Consider the following 16,599-nt stretch of genomic DNA (forward strand, 5'->3'; position numbering starts at 1 on the left):
TGTGACGCGCCTGTAGCGCCGCCCTTTGTGCCGTGGCGCGGGCGCCCGGTTCGCGGCCTTGGAATAGGAGGGGCGGTCTAGCCCGCCGCCAGCGTCGCCGCCATGGACTTAGGTGGGTTCCCGCTTCCCTACTCCGGCCCCTGGGCCGCGCCCCACAAAGCGCCTCCAGTGTGGGCTGAGGCTCTGCACTGCTTCTGCGGCGCTCTCTCGAGCCTGCTCGGGAGGCTGGGGTCTTGAGGAGTTTTCGGGGACCCGTAACCGCGAGGCGGGCCTCCATCCTGCAGTCCCACCTCACGGTGGTCTCCTCGATTCCTCCTCCGTCCTTCGTAGTGTCTTCCCAGTGGGAAACCGCGAGCGAATGTAGCCTTGGTTCTCCCGGAAATGCACAGGGCTACTGCACGTGTTTCGAAAATGCTGGCCTGGGAGGGACGGACATCCGGACAGTTCTTCGTTATTGAATGACCGCCGAGTTAGTGAACATGTTTCTTATCAGGTCCTCAAATACATAAAGCAGAGATGCTGATACTGTCTTTCTCCCAGAGGCTTGGCGTTTTCTTTGCGACCACGTGCATAACAGGACCCCCTCCGCTGACTCAAGCACAGTGGTGCCCCTCAGCCCTCGCTTGTGAGCAGGGGTTGCGCAGCCGGAGATTTCACTTTTTAGTATCGTTTTAGGCGAGGTCTGGAAGGAAGGCGGAGTTGATAGAAATCTGTGGCCATCTGCCAACCCTCCCCACCCTGCTAGGTGTGCTCTTTAGAGGGTAAGACGAGGGGGCCGTCCTGGGAAGTACTCCAAGGTTTGCAAATAATACGCTGTGGCTGTGGAGAAATGTCTTTGTCCCTAGCCAGCTCTTTAGTGTGGAATGGTAGTTTCGTGACCTGCAGCTGTGAAGAGTGCTACCACGGCTTGACTGCCTAGTTGAGACGCCCTGCAAAGTTGTGTCTGGGCCTCTAGGTTCCCGTCTCTAAAACAGGAGTGATAATCCTCAAGAAGTTAGTTTGATGATTAAATGGTTTTTTTTTATAGGTGTAAAGCTGGGTGTGGTGGCCTATATCTAATTTGCACTCTGGAGGCAGAGGCAGAAGAATCTCAAGAGTTCTAGGCCAACCTGGTCTGTATAGTTTCAAGCCAGTTCCAGCTATGTAACAAGAGCCTATCTCAGAAAAAAATAAAAGTGCGCCACCAAGCCCAGTGCCTACCAAAGTAAGCAGTCACTTCCTAGCACCAGCTACTGATAAAAGCCTTTGAGTTTCCCCTAGCTATGAAGCGAGTCTGGGACTTTTTCAAGTCACATGTACACAGCGTCTGAAAGACAACGTTTGGCAGCAGATATTTTCTCAGCTAAGCTGATGTCTAATGCAATAAAATGTAATTTACAGTTATAAGGAAATGTGTCTGGGGGGCAGGCAGAACAACCTGAGCCAGAAAGAACCCTGCCGCAGCTGGGTGAGCCAAGCTGACACTATGGAAACCAGGGTGGATTGCCTTCAGGCCTGGGTATTTTTGGGGGTGTTGATCCTTGACTTGGGGTGGGCAGGCAGTGACAATAAATATTTAGTGGCCAGGAGATTCTTTAGTGGCCTGGAGTCAGTAATTTTTTTTCCCTAGGGGTAGAAGTTTGAGACAGTGTCATGATGTAGCCTTGGCTAGACTGAAACTCAGTATGTGGACCAGGCTTGCCTCATAAAAATCTGCCTCACGAGAGCTGGGACTAAAGGGATAGACCTCCACAACTGTCCACTGGTGACTCTGGCATGTGAGAGTAGAGATCTGGGAGCATAGCGGACTGAGGAAAGAGCTAGGCCCTGGGAAGGAGTAGAGATGGTCAGGAACAGTGACCGTGACAAGTTGTTGCACTCTTAGCTTCTAGGCCAGATTATACACTTTGAGAAAGACTTGTGCCCATTTGTTTCTGCACTGGAGGAGACAAAATATTGACAAGACTAGTCCTGCCAACAATTGAGCATTTAAATCAGGCTCTTGGTGGTCTGATTATTGTTAAGATAGCTTATATAGCCGGGCGGTGGTGGCGCACTCCTTTAATCCCAGCAATTGGGAGGCAGAGGCAGGCGGATTTCTGAGTTCGAGGCCAGCCTGGTCTACAGAGTGAGTTCCAGCCCAGGGCTATACAGAGAAACCCTGTCTCGAAAAAAAAAAAAAGATAGCTTATATAACCCTTCCATTCTTCTATCCCTGGGAGATGGCTTCAAAAAGGTAACAGTACCAAAACAGTTACAAAAGTGGGATTAGTGTATGTTGTGTCATGTGATTCTCACAGTTATACCATGAAGATTATAATCTCATGTATGGGAACGGGAGACTCAGTAATGTGTGTAAAGTCACATCATTTTTTTTAATGACTGAGCTAGGATTTAAATCCATTGTCTTGATTAAACCCCCATATTGCCTTCCTTTAAATGTCTGTATCAGTTCTTAGCTCAGTGAATGAATGACCGCTTTCTTGATGTAATATTTGTTGTGTCCACTTCCTGGTTCCTGCCACAGCCAGAACCTTCACTAGCTTGTCCTTTTTGACTGGAAGAAACTGCTGGGTGAACTTTTTTCCTTTAAGGAACAGAATGTTGAAACTTGTTAGCAGGAATGTGTTTAGAAAGAAGGAAGGCAAGGCTCGGGATACAGCTTAATGGTAGAGTGCTTGCCTGTTACATGCAAGGCTCTGGGTTCAAAAACAGGCTCAGCTGGGTGTGGTGGCACAGGCCTTTAATCTCAGCACTCAGGATGTAGAAGCAGGCATATCTCTTGAGTTAAAAGCCAGCCAGTTCATAGTGAGACCCTGTCTTAGACAACAACAAAATAACTAAAGTAAGACAATAAACAAAACCCCCCCCCAAAGACTGCCTGTTGTGTCTTCCATAGTCTGTCGTCACTGAGCTCAGTTTTGTTCAGTTTTTTTATTACATTCTTTGTGTGGATGCCACGGTGCACAAGTGTTGGTCAGAAGACAGCTTGTAGAGGTTAAGGTTACCATATCGGTTCTAGGGATCAAATTCAGGTCATCAGGTTTGGTGGCAGATGTCTTTAATCTGCCTCTGTCATGTCTTCTAATGCATACTTGGTAGCACTGTCCCCTGATCCTCTACCCACTGTAAACCTGGGCAGTCCAGTTGTCCTCTTTGTGCTTTGCTGAGGGATCTTAGTCACTTCCTTAATTTTCATGGACTTCTCTGGGTTGGCACTGCCTATCCTCACATCAGGCCTTTTCTCCTTAATTTATTGCCGTGGCTGAAAGACATCACTAAATGGTCTACCTCAGACTCAAGGTAGCCAACATTGAACTTGTCTTCCCTTAAAACTTGTCCTGAGGGGCTAAGAGGGATGATTTCATGGTTAAGAGCACATATGTTTCTTGTAGAAGACTAGAGTTTAGTTCTTAGCAGCCACACCAGCAGGCTCAATCACCTGTAATTCCAGCTCCAGACTGGCTTCTGTGGACACTGCATTCATATGCACAAACCCCAACAGATACATACACATAATTAAAATATTTTTTAAAAACTTGAAAGCCTCTTCTGAGTTCCTCTCTGCCTCTTATTTCCAGAGGTACCATTGTTCTGATATCCAGGCCAGAGATCTTGGAAACCGGTTTTTGTTCCTCAGCCAAGACCTTGTGACCCCCCAGCCCTTTGCAAGCTCTTACTAACCATGCCTTCCTCTCCCATTGATGTCAAGGTCATCTTGATAACGATAGCCATCCGTTGGCTGTTTGCTTCTCCTAGCTTCTGCTCACTATTCTGAAAACTTCATTAACTCTTGGCTTCTCTGTGCAGGACCCTTGAATATCTGTGAGGAAATGACTATTCTGCATGGGGGCTTCTTGATGGCTGAGCAGCTGTTCCATCCCAAAGCTCTGGTACAGTTAACAAAGTCTGATTGGGAACACGTGGGACAGCCCATTGTGGAGGCCTTGAAGGAGATCTCCTCAGCCACCGCACATTCTCAGCCATTTGCCTGGAAGAAGAAAGCACTGATCATCATCTGGGCCAAGGTTCTTCAGCCCTCCCCTGTCAGCCCTTCTGACACTGATACTCGGTGGCAGGAAGATGTGTTCTTCTCCGTGGGCAACATGATCCCTACCATCAACCACACAGTCCTTTTTGAGCTGCTCAAGTCTCTGGAAGCTTCTGGACTCTTCATTCAGCTCCTAATGGCCCTGCCTACCACCATTGGACGCTCAGAACTACAGAGCTTTCTGGAGCACTTGACTATTGATACTTCTTCCAAGGATGTGGCCTTCTTCCTAGATGTCTGGTGGGAAATGATGAAGCACAAGGGTGACCAGCAGGACCCCTTGCTTTCCCAGTTCAGGACGATGGCCCATAAATACTTACCATCCTCAGACGAGTTTTCCCATCCTCCAAAGAGGTTTAAGTCTGACCCAGATGTAGGTCCCATCATGCCACTTTTGGCCATGCTGCTTAACGGGCTGAAGCAGATCCAAAAGAGAATCCTGTCCCTTGGAATGAAGTGCTGTGCATTAGCTAACTTGGCTGACATGCTGAGTGTGTTTGCACTGATGGAGGATGACACCCAGGAGGTGTCTGCCACTGTGTACCTAGACAAACTCGCTACAGTGATCTCTGTGTGGAATTCGGACACCCAGAACCCATACCATCAACAGGCCCTGGCAGACAAGGTAAAGGAGGCAGAGCGAGATGTGAGTCTCACCTCACTGGCCAAACTCCCCAGTGAGACTGTTTTCATGGGGTTTGAGCTTATGTACAACCTGCTGCAGGAGTGGGGTGCAGAGCTGCAGGGCATGCTCAACAGCAGTCAGGGAACAAATTATGACACATACCGGCTGTGTGACAGTCTGACTTCCTTCAGCCAGAACTTGGAGCTCTACCTGGATACTACCAACATGCCTAAGGAAGAGAGGGAGGTGGTCTCGGAATTGGCTGAGTGTGTCAGGGACTTCCTGAGGAAAACCAGCAGAATGCTGAATGACAAGGGCCTTGAGGACATCACTGCCTCCATTGCCATGGCCATCATTGAACAGAAGATGGACCGGCACATGGAAATGTGCTACATTTTTGCTTCTGAGAAGAAGTGGGCCTTTTCAGATGAGTGGGTTGCCTGCCTGGTTAACAACAGGTCTCTCTTCAGAGAACCAGACTTGGTCTTGAGTCTGCTGGAAACAGTGATTGAAGTCATCAACTCTAATAAGGTTATCCCCCAGACTCAGATCAAGCAGGTAATCTGCTTGACCCTGCAATGCTATGAAGACCTCTCTCTTCCAGACAAAAATAAAGTTCTTTCTGGTATCCTGCATTATTTGGGGCCAAAGGGCCTCTCAGACAGGTTGTCTGATTACTTGGAGGGTTTCCAGGAAGACCTCAATACAACATTTAACCAGCTTGCACAGAGTACCTCTGAACAGGGCCTGTCTAAAGCTGTGGCCTCTGTGGCCCACCTGGTTATCCTGAACCCAGAAGTTGTGGTGAAGAAGATGTGTAGCCTAGCTGTGACCAATCTTGGTACACATAGGTTCCTGGCTCAGATTCTCACTGCCTTCCCTGCCCTGAAGTTCACAGAAGAACAAGGGCCAAATCTATATACTAGTTTCATGGTGTCCTGCCTCAAAGAAACTGTCTGGACCAAGTTCTCTACACCCAAAGAAGAGAAACAGTTTCTGGAGCTGGTAAGCTGCCTGATGAATCCTGTGAAACCACAGGGGATTCCAATTGCTGCTCTTCTGGAGCCAGATGAGGTGCTGAAGGAGTTTGTCCTACCTTTCTTGATGCTAGACATGGAGGAAGTAGGCCTGAGTCTGAAGCTCTTCATCCAGACCCTTGAAGCCAATGCAGGCTTGGAAGAGTATTGGCTGCAGACCTGCTCCCCATTCCCCCTGCTCTTCAGCTTGTGCCAGCTCCTGGACAGCTTTAGCAAGTTCTGGCAGCTCCCACGGGAGAAGCGCTTCCTCACTCTGGACAGCAAGGATCTTGTGACCCACATTCTAGAGCTCCTCTGTGAGATTGTGCTAGCCAACACAGAAACCTTCTCCCCAGACACCTGGGCCAAGTCTCTGTCCTGGCTCCACCGCAAATTAGACCAGCTAGATTGGACTGTGGGCCTGAGACTGAAGAATTTCTTTGAAGGCCACTTCAAGTGTGAGGTGCCAGCTACCCTTTTTGAGATCTGTAAGCTTTCTGAGGCCCAGTGGACCTCACAAGCCCACGAAGGTTATGGGCCTGGCACGGGGCTTCTCGCCTGGATGGAATGCTGTTCAATCTCCAGCTGTATCTCTGAACAGATGCTTTCCCTCCTGGTGGTAGATGTGGGCAATCCTGAGGAGGTCAGATTGTTTAGCAAGGGCTTTCTGGTGGCCCTTGTACAAGTCATGCCTTGGTGTAGCCCCCAGGAATGGCAGTATCTTCAGCAGCTGACCAGGAAGCTATTGGAGAAACAGCTTCTTCATGTCCCTTACAGTCTAGAGTATATCCAGTTTGTTCCCCTGCTCAACCTGAGGCCTTTTGCCCAGGAACTTCAACTCTCTGTTCTTTCGTTGAGAGCTTTCCAGTTTCTTTGCAGTCAGAGCTGTTGTAACTGGCTTCCTTTGGACGGTTGGAGCCATGTAGTCAAACTCCTCTGTAGTAGTCTGACCAGTGTCCTGGATGCAGTCAGGTTGATACAGTCAGTGGGTCCCTGGGCCCAGGGACAAGAAGGAGATCTTACTCAGGAAACCTTGTTTGTCTATACCCAGATGTTCTGTCATGTTCTGCATATCATGGCCATGCTCCCGCAGGAGGTCTGTGAACCCCTCTACGTGCTGGCCTTGGAAATCCTTACCTGCTATGAGACCCTAAGCAAAACCAACCCTTCTGTCAGCTCCTTGCTCCAGAAGGTAGATGAGCAGCGCTTCTTAAAGTCTATTGCCAAGAACATTAGCCCTGAGGAGCGGCGCCAAACCCTGCTACAAAAGATCAACAACCTCTGACCCGTGGAGGGCAGAACAAAGCTATGCATCCAACACGGTGTTTCTGCAGGGCCCAGAGCTAAGAACAAACCTTGTTATGAGAATGGACACAGGGAAAGGAATACAAGAGCAGTGTAAAGAAATAGTTTCTTAGGTATTTGTCACATACTACTTGAATAAAAATTTTTTTTGGTTTAATCTTGTCTTGAGCCTTTCTCAGAAGTTTGGGCTTAAATATGCTCCAAAGTTAGGTTTAGGTAGTCTTTAGGATCAAGTCAAGCCAGTAGGACAGGTGTGGGAGTGCACTCCTGTAGCATCAGCCTTCAGGAGGCTCAGGCAGAGGGTGGCAACCTAGACTACATAGGAATATCTAAAAGTTTTAAAAAAAGCCCAGCTGGGGAGGAACATGTTTGTAACTGAAATTCTCCACCTAGATTTGGCAGTAAGCCCAAAGGTGGAGCTACCTAGTAGGGGAAAAAAAATAGAAGGTTATATATTCTTTTTAGTTAGGCCCTCTTTGAGTCTTTTCAACTAGGCCTGGTAGTGGTACCTACTTATAATCCCAGCATTCAGGTAGCTGAAGTAGAAGGTTCAGTTCAAGACCAGCCTGGGCTACTAGCAAGCATTTTCGTATTTGATCTTTTTTCCAAGGTTATCTCAAAAAGGGCAGATGTGGAAAGGGGCACATTCAGCACTGGTTGTGACTTGTGTGCCAAAGAGGCCTGCCCCTTTGTCAGAGGACTGAACCAAGAAATGTTGGATGTTAAGGGGATAGTAACCATCCACTCAGCACACCCAGGAGAGGTGCTAAGCCAGGGCTGGTGAACAGCTGGTGCCCTTGGAGGGTGGGTATAATTACCTTCTTCCTGGGGTGAGATTGTTTTGGTTTTGATGAATGAGTGGCATAGGCAACAATGTACAGAAGCATAAAAACGAAAGCATAAGGTTTCTAGGGTAACATTACACAACTCTTAGAACTGGTTAGGGAGGTATCATTTAAGGAGATGAGAGAAAAGGTCCCATCACGTACTTATCCACACCCTCATCTAAAATGGTTTACTATTCAGGTACTCTTCTCCCACCTAATGTAAACTATTCTGTGGTCAACAGGCAGGCTTCTACCCTCCCAACTCCTAATTGGGATCCACCAGAGGAAGAGAAACTTGAAGTTACACGTGAACACTGAGCTTGAATTCTGGGCACCTTCCGTGTAGTGTATCCTTTGGTACCTTGAACCAACATGTTGGATGAAGGTATGAGTAAGACCTGCCTGGAGGCCATTCGCCTTCCGTAACCAGACTAGGAATTACCGAACACAGCACTTAGGCTGGGTCTCTGATGTTTGGGGAAGTCAGCACCAGTGCACGTAACAAATATAGAATTTAGTGCAATTTAATTACCATATGGATCACTTGTGTATACAGTAAACAGAACAAAAGACACAAAACAGCATTTTTAAATGGTTTTTAAATGGCACCTATTAAAGACTGAAACTCAAAAATCGAGACACAACCATCCGGTCCTTTAGAAGTCCACAGACAGTGAATTATAAGGCACTGTAGTGTTTTTGCTGCCACCTGAAGTGGCAGTAGGTCCTCTCAGACCCAATCTGTGGTGGAGGATGATCAGTGCTACACCACATCCTACTGCACACAGCTAATGGCATTGGTCCACAGGACATGCTCTGGCTGGTCTGCCTTCCCCCCTGTTCTCTAGCTTTCTGTGGCTAAATGGCTGCGCATTCAACACAGAAATGGGTCTTAGCAGGAAGCACTAGAAGCACTGGCCTATAAGACACCTCAAAAGCTGGAGAGCAGACATCTGTATCCATTTTGTATGAAAGGGCAGTGTCAGTGTGGGATTACCCAGTAAGCTACTATAGAAGCCATCACTTCACCTTATCCCTGGAGTTTCAGGCCAGCTTTTGGTGTGTGTGGTGGATACAGAGAAAACTGGTCATGAGAGGCTGTGCTAAAAAGGAAATAGTGTAGGTAACTGCTTGCAACAAGCTCACAAGTTAGTGTATAAAGATAGTGGTCTTTATACAAAGTCGGTCTGCAAAGATGCTGGCCTCTGCTGGCCACCTGACCTGCTCAAGTGCTTCAGGTTCTCAGCCCTGCCCATTGCCAGTGAGTCCTTCTGACTAGACATCAGCAAGCAAGAGATCCACAGATGAGGACAAGGGCTGTCTAGTAAACAGTAAAAGACACACCCACAATACCTTTCCTAGTATTGGAAAATGACACTATTTGAAGAACCAAGTTGTCACTTGCTTCTGGCCCAGTTCGGGTGTTGCCCTGAGTGGGTGGGAAGGGGGAGAGCAGTGCTTCACCTCCCAGAACTCTTGTCACAAGCCCAAGGAAGGCTCCTTAGGTTTGCATTAAAACTACTGCAGTTGAGGTTTGACAGGATCCAAGTTATCACCAGAAAACAAAACAAAAGTGCTTTTGCAAAAGGCTGGTTAGAAGGGGGAGGTAATGGGGATTTTAAAAAAGAAAACCATGAATCCAGAGGCTTATCAACACCCAGAAGGCAGAGACTACCCCAGGCATGAGTTGGTCCTTGGAATACTGAGTAGACGAGGCAGCTAGTGTGAGTGCCTGACCCCTGAGAGTAATTAACCATCCTTTTTGGCTTTGGCAGTGTCAAAGAGCCGGGCTGCCTTCTTGCACAGCAGTGAGAACCAGTAGAGCTGGGGAGAGATGAGGATGGCATTGGCCACATTGCAGTGTAAGGGGATATTAAATGGCACTTGGAGCACGCTTAGTCCTTTTTGTTGTCCATAGGACCAGTACATGAATGGGAAAAGGAGAATCCGGCAGAACAGAAAGGTGGTCACCGTGAGGATCCCATTGACCTTGTAAAGAAGCGTATGCTGCTGCTTTAGCTGTAAGAGAAAGGGAAGGATAAGGCAAGGTCACCAAAAGGATGGGTTATTGGAGTATGGAGCCCAGCCTTACAACAGTTAAGCACGTTCTTGTACAAGTCAAGACCTACAGTGCTAAATTGCTGGGCACCTGGACACACACACAAAAGCATGTTTACATGCATGTACTTATGGAGGCCAGAAGATGGTAGGTTGCCTTCATCTCACTCTCTTATGACAGGGTCTCACTGAACCCAGAGCTCACGCTTTTAGCTAGGTTGCACACTCTGCCATGCCTAGCCGGCACTTGCTTGTGGCTCAGTATTATGGCTGTTGCCCTGAATAGGTACTTGTGCAGCAAGCTGTCTTGCCCACTGAGCTATCTCCTCAGTCATAATATATAACCTCATAATTTTACCAAAAGTGACTTAAGCCACCCCCCCTTATAGATGTATAAGAATGACTGATTAAATTGTGGCCAAATAATACAATGTGGTGTGTGTGTGTGCACGTGTATGTGTGTGTGTGTGCGTGTGTTGTGTGTGTAACCTGGGTCAGATCAAAGTCTTATGGTTTGGATGATGAAGTAATATATCAAAGGGTCTCCTTACTCAGCACTGTGATCTCTCCAAACCCCAATCTGTTTCCTCCTTCATTACCTCTGCTGTTTCACCCATATACACACCTGGATCAGAATTCTGCCCAGCGACACAAACGGAGTACTCAGTTCTGCTGTGAAGATGCATCCGACAAAGAAGTCTCCAAGTTCTCCTCGGAGCTTCTGCAGAGAGAAGAAACGAGGATGTGGAGGGTAAAGAAGCTACTGGAAGGAATATCTAGGTCGATAGGGAAAAGATAACCATGAGAAAAATATTAACAGGCAAATGGCTATCCAGTTATATCCCATTGCTTCCCTGGCAATCACTTCTTGGGGAGGATCCAAAGGCAAGTGTAGATAGGCTACAGCAGGCTTCCTCTGATTTTAGAGACAATAGGGAGGAGCTCTAGCCTGCTTCTGTATGTCAAAGACAAGACTCTGGGCCTGTTCAACTCAAAGTCTGCTAGAAGGCTAAGTCCTTACTGAATAGCAGTCTAGCTGCTGGAACACCTGCTCAGTAACAGGGATAAGAAAACTAGCCGATAAAGGCAATGGCCTATAAGCCTGATGACCTAAGTTTGACCCACCTATAGGACCCATGCGATGGAAGGAAAGAACTGACTCTTGCAAGTTGTCCCTTGACCTCCACATTTGTCTCCATACATATACAAAGTAAATAAGAAAATAATAGAATGCTGGAATACATGCTTTAATCTCAACACTCAGAGACAGGAAGATTGCCATATGAGACTAGACAGGGTTTATATAGTGAGACTCTGTCTTAGAAAATAAACAAATTGGGCTGGAAAGATGGCTCTGTGGTTAAGAACACTTGCTACTCGTCCAGGGAACCAGAGTTTGATTCCCAGCACCTCTGTCAAACAGTTCAGAACTATCTGCATCTCTAGCTCCAAGAGATCTGATGCTACTTCTGGCCTCCACAGGTACTTGCATATCCACACAAATAGATAATCGCTAAAATAAACAATGTTGAGCCAGGTGGTGGTGGTATATACCTTTAATTCAAGCACTGAGGAGGCAGAGGCAGGCATATCTCTGAGTTTGAGGCTAGCCTGGTCTGATCTATAGAGTGCCAGAACAGCCAGGGGTACACGAGAAATCATGTCTTGAAAAACCAGAAAAGGGCTGGAGAGATGGGTCAGTAGTTAAGAGTACTGACTGCTCTTCCAGAGATCCTGAGTTCAATTCCCAGCAACCAAATGGTGGCTCACAACCATCTGCAATGGGATCCAATGCCCTCTTCTGGTGTGTCTGAAGATAGCTGCAGTGTATTCACATACTTAAAAATAAATAAATAGGGCTGGGCAGTGGTGGCGCACGCCTTTAATCCCAGCACTCGGGAGGCAGAGACAGGTGGATTTCTGAGTTCGAGGCCAGCCTGGTCTACAGAGTGAGTTCCAGGACAGCCAGGGCTACACAGAGAAACCCTGTCTTGAAAAAACCAAAAAATAAAAAAAATTTAAAAATGAAAATAATAAATAAATAAATAAATTTTAAAAAAGAAAAAACAGGGGAAAAAGAGGAAAAAAATGTTTAAGCTTATTGGTGGTGGAGGCCTATAATTCTAGCTTCTTGGGAAGCTGAGGCAGGACTATATGTTCAAGGCCAACCAACTCAGACTATTTAAAAAAGTAGAGAGAGCTGGGGATACAGATGTGTGATAGACTGCTTTCCTAGCACTGGGGAGGTGCTAGCTTAATTCCTGGTACTGGAAAAAATAAAAAACAGGACTGGAAATAAAGGTCAGTGGTCATGAGCAATGGCTATTTTTCCAGACAACCCAGGTTTAATTCCCAGCACCCATGTGGTAGCTCAAACCATTAGTAACTCCAGTTCCAGGGAATCCAACACTCTTGACCTCTGCAAAAGCCTCCAGGTAAGCAAGTAGTACACAGACATACAGGCAGGCAAAACACCCATACACATAAAACAAAAACAAATCTTTTAAAAAGTAAGTGTTGGCTAGAAGCCACTGACATTTCAGGCAACATGGTTTCCCCCACTACTTGCATGGGAGAACAAATTCAAGGAAGCAGTTAGCTAAAGGAGGGTGCACGTAGAACAAGAAAGAGTGCTCTCCAACTCCTAAGAAATGGTCAAGGCATGGTCCAATGGCAGAGTGGTTATGGCTGCTGTCCTGCGAGACCATACCTGTGAAATAGGTACAAGGAAAAGCAGAATGACCGCATGATGTGTGACCATAAGGCGGTTTTCAACCAGGAAGTTTCGGATAATGGTGGTGCGTCTGAGTTTCTGGTCTTTGGTTCGGCACCATTCGCAGAGGTACATGGCATAGAAGTCATACATCATATATGGAATCAAAAACCAGACATATTCTGTAGCAAGCCAGTGCCTAAAAGAAAGCACAGAGACAGACTCTAAAATAACTACGGAAGTCAATGAAGCACAAAGCCAATCTCTTCACTAGTTCCCTTTGGTTCTATCTTCAATGAGCTACTGTCACTTTGAACACTTCAGACTGAAGAGGGTGATACTGCTAAGGAGAGTGTCTCTAAATCATAAAGCAAATTCGTGAGGGCCAAGGTTGAGAAGCAGGAATTCACTCTGCCTGTATATATAGGTAGTTTGTTGTAACTATTTGCTTGGTTCAACTACTAATCTACAGTAGACTTCGAGCATTTTGATAGAAACTGACTTTGATGGAGATAAGTTTTCAAATGATTCAGCAGCTCCACCAAGGAACTGGTTTGGAAGGTGTTCTAAATCACAAGCCCAACCTTTCCAGTTTAACTCCTAAGTTGCTCAACAGTTGGGAGTTTCTGAGACCTACTGGATCTACACATTCTTTTTCTTGCTTCTCCATGCCCCATTGTAGACAGTTTGCAGGAAGCAGTCTTGGCCATGTTATTTTCAAATCTATAGTTAATCCTGGGTTCCATTCATTCATAAAAATAGATAGTCCAGTGGGTTAAGATGCTTGTCACTATGCTTGGTAGCCCCTCAGTTCAATCCCCCAGGACCCCATGGTAGAAGCAGAAAATCAGTTCCTGCTAGTTGTCTGTCTTCCACAAACACAGTATGGCATGCATGCAAACACATAATGAATAATTTCAAGTTTTTAAAAAGTATTTAGAAGTTCACCTGGATCTCAAGGACCACATCATAGCAACTAAATGCCAAGAGAAGCTGGGACAAAAGATGTCCATTTCCTGGCCTGATTCTGGGCACATATCTGTTCCTATTAAGTTGCCCAGTAGAAGTGAAACATTTGCCGGGCCAAAAATGATGATTTGTTATTGTTCTAGCATACACAAGAAAGTCTTATCTCTGATTTACCAGCATCCCACAAACATTTCATATAAAGAAACATTTAAATTGGAATTTGTCCTATGCTGGGAGGATTAGACTCACTTAGCACATTTCTGAGCAGCTGTGTTAGAAGAGGAAACTCATTGTATAGTTCTCAAACTACCTAAGCATCAGAGTCACCTGCAGGCTTGGGAAGCACTCTGCTCCCCAGAGACTAGCCATGCATAGGATCAAATATGTACTTTTCACCTTGTCTCAGGTGATTTCCCAAGGAGCCAATCCACTGAACTGCAGCACCAGGACTCTAGAGGAGGTGCCATGTGAGACTCATGTTACTGAATAATTGCTCTTTTATTACAGCATGGCTCAATTTTTAAAAAACGGAATAGAGGCAAACAAATAACAATGGCACATTTAATACACGTGTAGGCAAATCAGTTAGCTAGCTGCTTCTTTCCGGGCCAAAAGATCCAAGACCTAATGCCTATCAATGGACTCATTACTTAGAACAATTTCAAGTAAAATAACTATCCAGAGCAGGCATGGTGGTACACACTTTTAATCCCAGCACTGAGAATGTAGAGGCTGGCAGATCTCTGAGTCTGAGGCCAGACCAAACTACCTAGTGAGACCCTGTCTCAAAAAGTAGAGACATAAGAGAAAAAACATGAAATGTCAACAGTATAATCAAGTCCACATAAGATCCCAGGCCACTAAGAGACAGTCTCATTCTCTCCTCTGCCTCCTCTTCCAGCAGGGGAAACAGGACAGGCAGGGTGAAAAATCAGGAGAGGCCAACCAACTTTCTCTGGGCTCCTGCCTGTCACCCTTTAGCTTCTCTGGAAGAAAAAGTGGTTTGAAGAGCCCAGTGGGAAGATAAATAAGAGCATTTTAGTGTGGTGGCACATCTGTTATTCTACCCTTGGGGGGACAGATGGAGGATTGTCACAAGTTCCATGCCAGTCAGGTCTACAGATAAAACCAAAGCACCACCACCACTTATGTCTAAACAGGATAGCCCATCCCAGTCTTAACTTATGATTTGTCTTACTGAAGTGCTGTAGATATCACTTTCTGGCCCGACTTTGGGCACAAACGTTTCAGTTTTCTAAAGGCACCAGAGACCTCTTTATTTAATCTTGAGCAAAGGAGAAAAGCAAGAGCAGCTGTGGGAAACAGAGGGTGGACTTCGCTGTCAGAAGTTGGTCACAGACACTGCTATATCTCTGCTAAAAGATATTCCAGAGCCCCCCCAAAAAAAGATATTCCAGAGGAAGAACCCAGTGAGAGTATTTAAAAGAATCAAAAGCCATACTCCCACTCATAAAGAGGGACTGTCAGACCACATTATCCTCTAACACACTACTTTAAGTCGGGCTCTATAGCATTTTTCCACTTTCCCCTCGGTTCTCCTAAGCTGGGATGTTGGAAACAGCAAGAGGAAAGCACTAATTAGGGTGCACTGGTTTTCCTACCAGACAGTCACATACATCATAGCATGACAAAGAATTAGTATCCATGAACCATTAAAATGTTAAAATGGTGGGGGGGGGGGCTCAGCTCGGGTGTTTGTACTTTCCACCTGGAAAAGGACGTTACCTGTCTGAGACAACGTTGTTGCAGGAGGTGATGACGATGAGCCCCGCCCCGGTGGCCAGCACTGCCTGCACGGAGGACACTAGCCTAAGGTGGGGCAGAGAAGAGAAACCAAAGAAAGCATTCTTAGTCCACGACTACGGACAGCACAAAGCACGACTCTCCAACCTGCCTTTCCCGGGCCGAGGCGCCCTCCAGGACGGCCATGGCGCCGCGATGCCCAGAGCGAGGGCAGCAGGAGGGAGACGCACACTCCCTGTCCTTCCCGCCCAGGCCCGCCGCGCACCGAGGGGCGCTTCCCGTCGCCCCCTTCCCGCCCGCAGCCCCGCGCAGGTCGGCGGCAGAGGGCGGCACCCCTCCGGGGCTGGCGGTGGATTGTGATACCTGGTGCCGACCGTCAGGCAGTCGTCTTCCGTCCATCCGGGCCGCGAGCGGCGCAGCGCCCAGAGGCTGAGCGCGAAGAGCCCCGGGAAGAAGAGCGCGCCGCTGGTTAGGGTCAGCAGCATGGATGCGGGTGCGGCCGCTCGCTGCGCGGCGTGCTCCGGGCTGGCGGCTTGGCCGGCTCTCACTATTTCTAATCTCCACCCGCCCCGCCCGGCCGCCGCCACTCGGGCCCAGCCGGCACTGGCCGCCCGCCCGCGGCGCTCCTCCGCGTGACCAGCGCGCCGGCCGCGATAGGCGCGGGCAGGAGCTGGGGCGGGGTCTAGCCGTGAGGCTGCCTGGTCCCCTCTCTGTCCCCGCAGGCGTGGGCAGGGGCCTCTCTGCAGGACGTGCACTATGCGGGTCATGGAGCCCAGGTCTCTAAGGACCCGGCGGGCTGTGGCCATCTGTTCTTGTACACAGAGCATCGTCGCTTCCGAAGGGAGTGACCATCACAGGGTGGCTTCTCAGGGATGAATCCCCAAAGAGGCTTCAAAGCCCGTGTTTCCTCCCTGCTGTGGAACTTATGGACCTCTTGGCTTTGGATCCAAATACTACCTAAGTCTTGGAAACTGTGTCGAGGATTACAGCTTTAATAGTTCTTGGGCCAAGTGATTCTACTTTAACTTAGCACCTTGAAACTCACGGGACAGTCCAGTTGTCTCAGTATCGCTAACTTTTCTTGGGAGAGAAACTGCTTTGGTTTGTAGCTTCCTACCTTCATAAGTGTCTGAATGTGTGGGTAGGTGGGTCTTACAATTCGTTAAAGCCCAGTAAAATGGAAAGTACTACGGGTCTCTTCGAATCACCGGCATGAACACTGCTCTGCAAAGTCTCATTAGAGGGCTTTAGCGGGAACAACTGGGCTCAGCCATTCTGGGCCACGTATTTCC

At 47.6% G+C, this 16,599-nt stretch overlaps 2 protein-coding genes across 4 annotated transcripts; one reads left to right on the forward strand and one right to left on the reverse strand.

Moving 5' to 3' along the window:
* Window positions 1-17: 17 nt before the first annotated feature.
* Window positions 18-8,633, forward strand: Gemin4 (gem nuclear organelle associated protein 4). Of its 2 annotated transcripts, XR_003710242.1 has the most exons (3): window positions 32-112; window positions 3,790-7,089; window positions 8,046-8,633. XR_003710242.1 is itself a non-coding variant. In XM_028759398.1 (2 exons), the coding sequence occupies exons 1-2, from the start codon at window positions 103-105 to the stop codon at window positions 6,954-6,956; spliced, it is 3,177 nt and encodes a 1,058-aa protein (XP_028615231.1). In that variant the 5' UTR covers window positions 18-102; the 3' UTR covers window positions 6,957-7,133. The 2 variants fall into 2 exon arrangements, 1 of the variants encoding a protein (XP_028615231.1); XM_028759398.1 differs by lacking the exon at window positions 8,046-8,633 and having other exon boundaries at window positions 18-112; window positions 3,790-7,133.
* On the reverse strand, window positions 8,312-15,864 carry Fam57a (family with sequence similarity 57 member A). 2 transcript variants are annotated; one of them, XM_028759399.1, is made up of 5 exons: window positions 15,671-15,864; window positions 15,290-15,373; window positions 12,572-12,773; window positions 10,487-10,582; window positions 8,312-9,822 (listed from the first exon to the last, which is right to left on the reverse strand). In XM_028759399.1, the coding sequence occupies exons 1-5, from the start codon at window positions 15,790-15,792 to the stop codon at window positions 9,553-9,555; spliced, it is 774 nt and encodes a 257-aa protein (XP_028615232.1). In that variant the 5' UTR covers window positions 15,793-15,864; the 3' UTR covers window positions 8,312-9,552. The 2 variants fall into 2 exon arrangements, with proteins under 2 accessions (XP_028615232.1, XP_028615234.1); XM_028759401.1 differs by lacking the exons at window positions 8,312-9,822; window positions 12,572-12,773 and having other exon boundaries at window positions 10,525-10,582; window positions 15,671-15,792.
* Window positions 15,865-16,599: the final 735 nt, after the last annotated feature.

Source organism: Grammomys surdaster, unplaced genomic scaffold (assembly GCF_004785775.1).
Source record: "Grammomys surdaster isolate TR1022 unplaced genomic scaffold, NIH_TR_1.0 126278, whole genome shotgun sequence".
Classification (NCBI taxonomy): Eukaryota; Metazoa; Chordata; class Mammalia; order Rodentia; family Muridae; genus Grammomys; species Grammomys surdaster.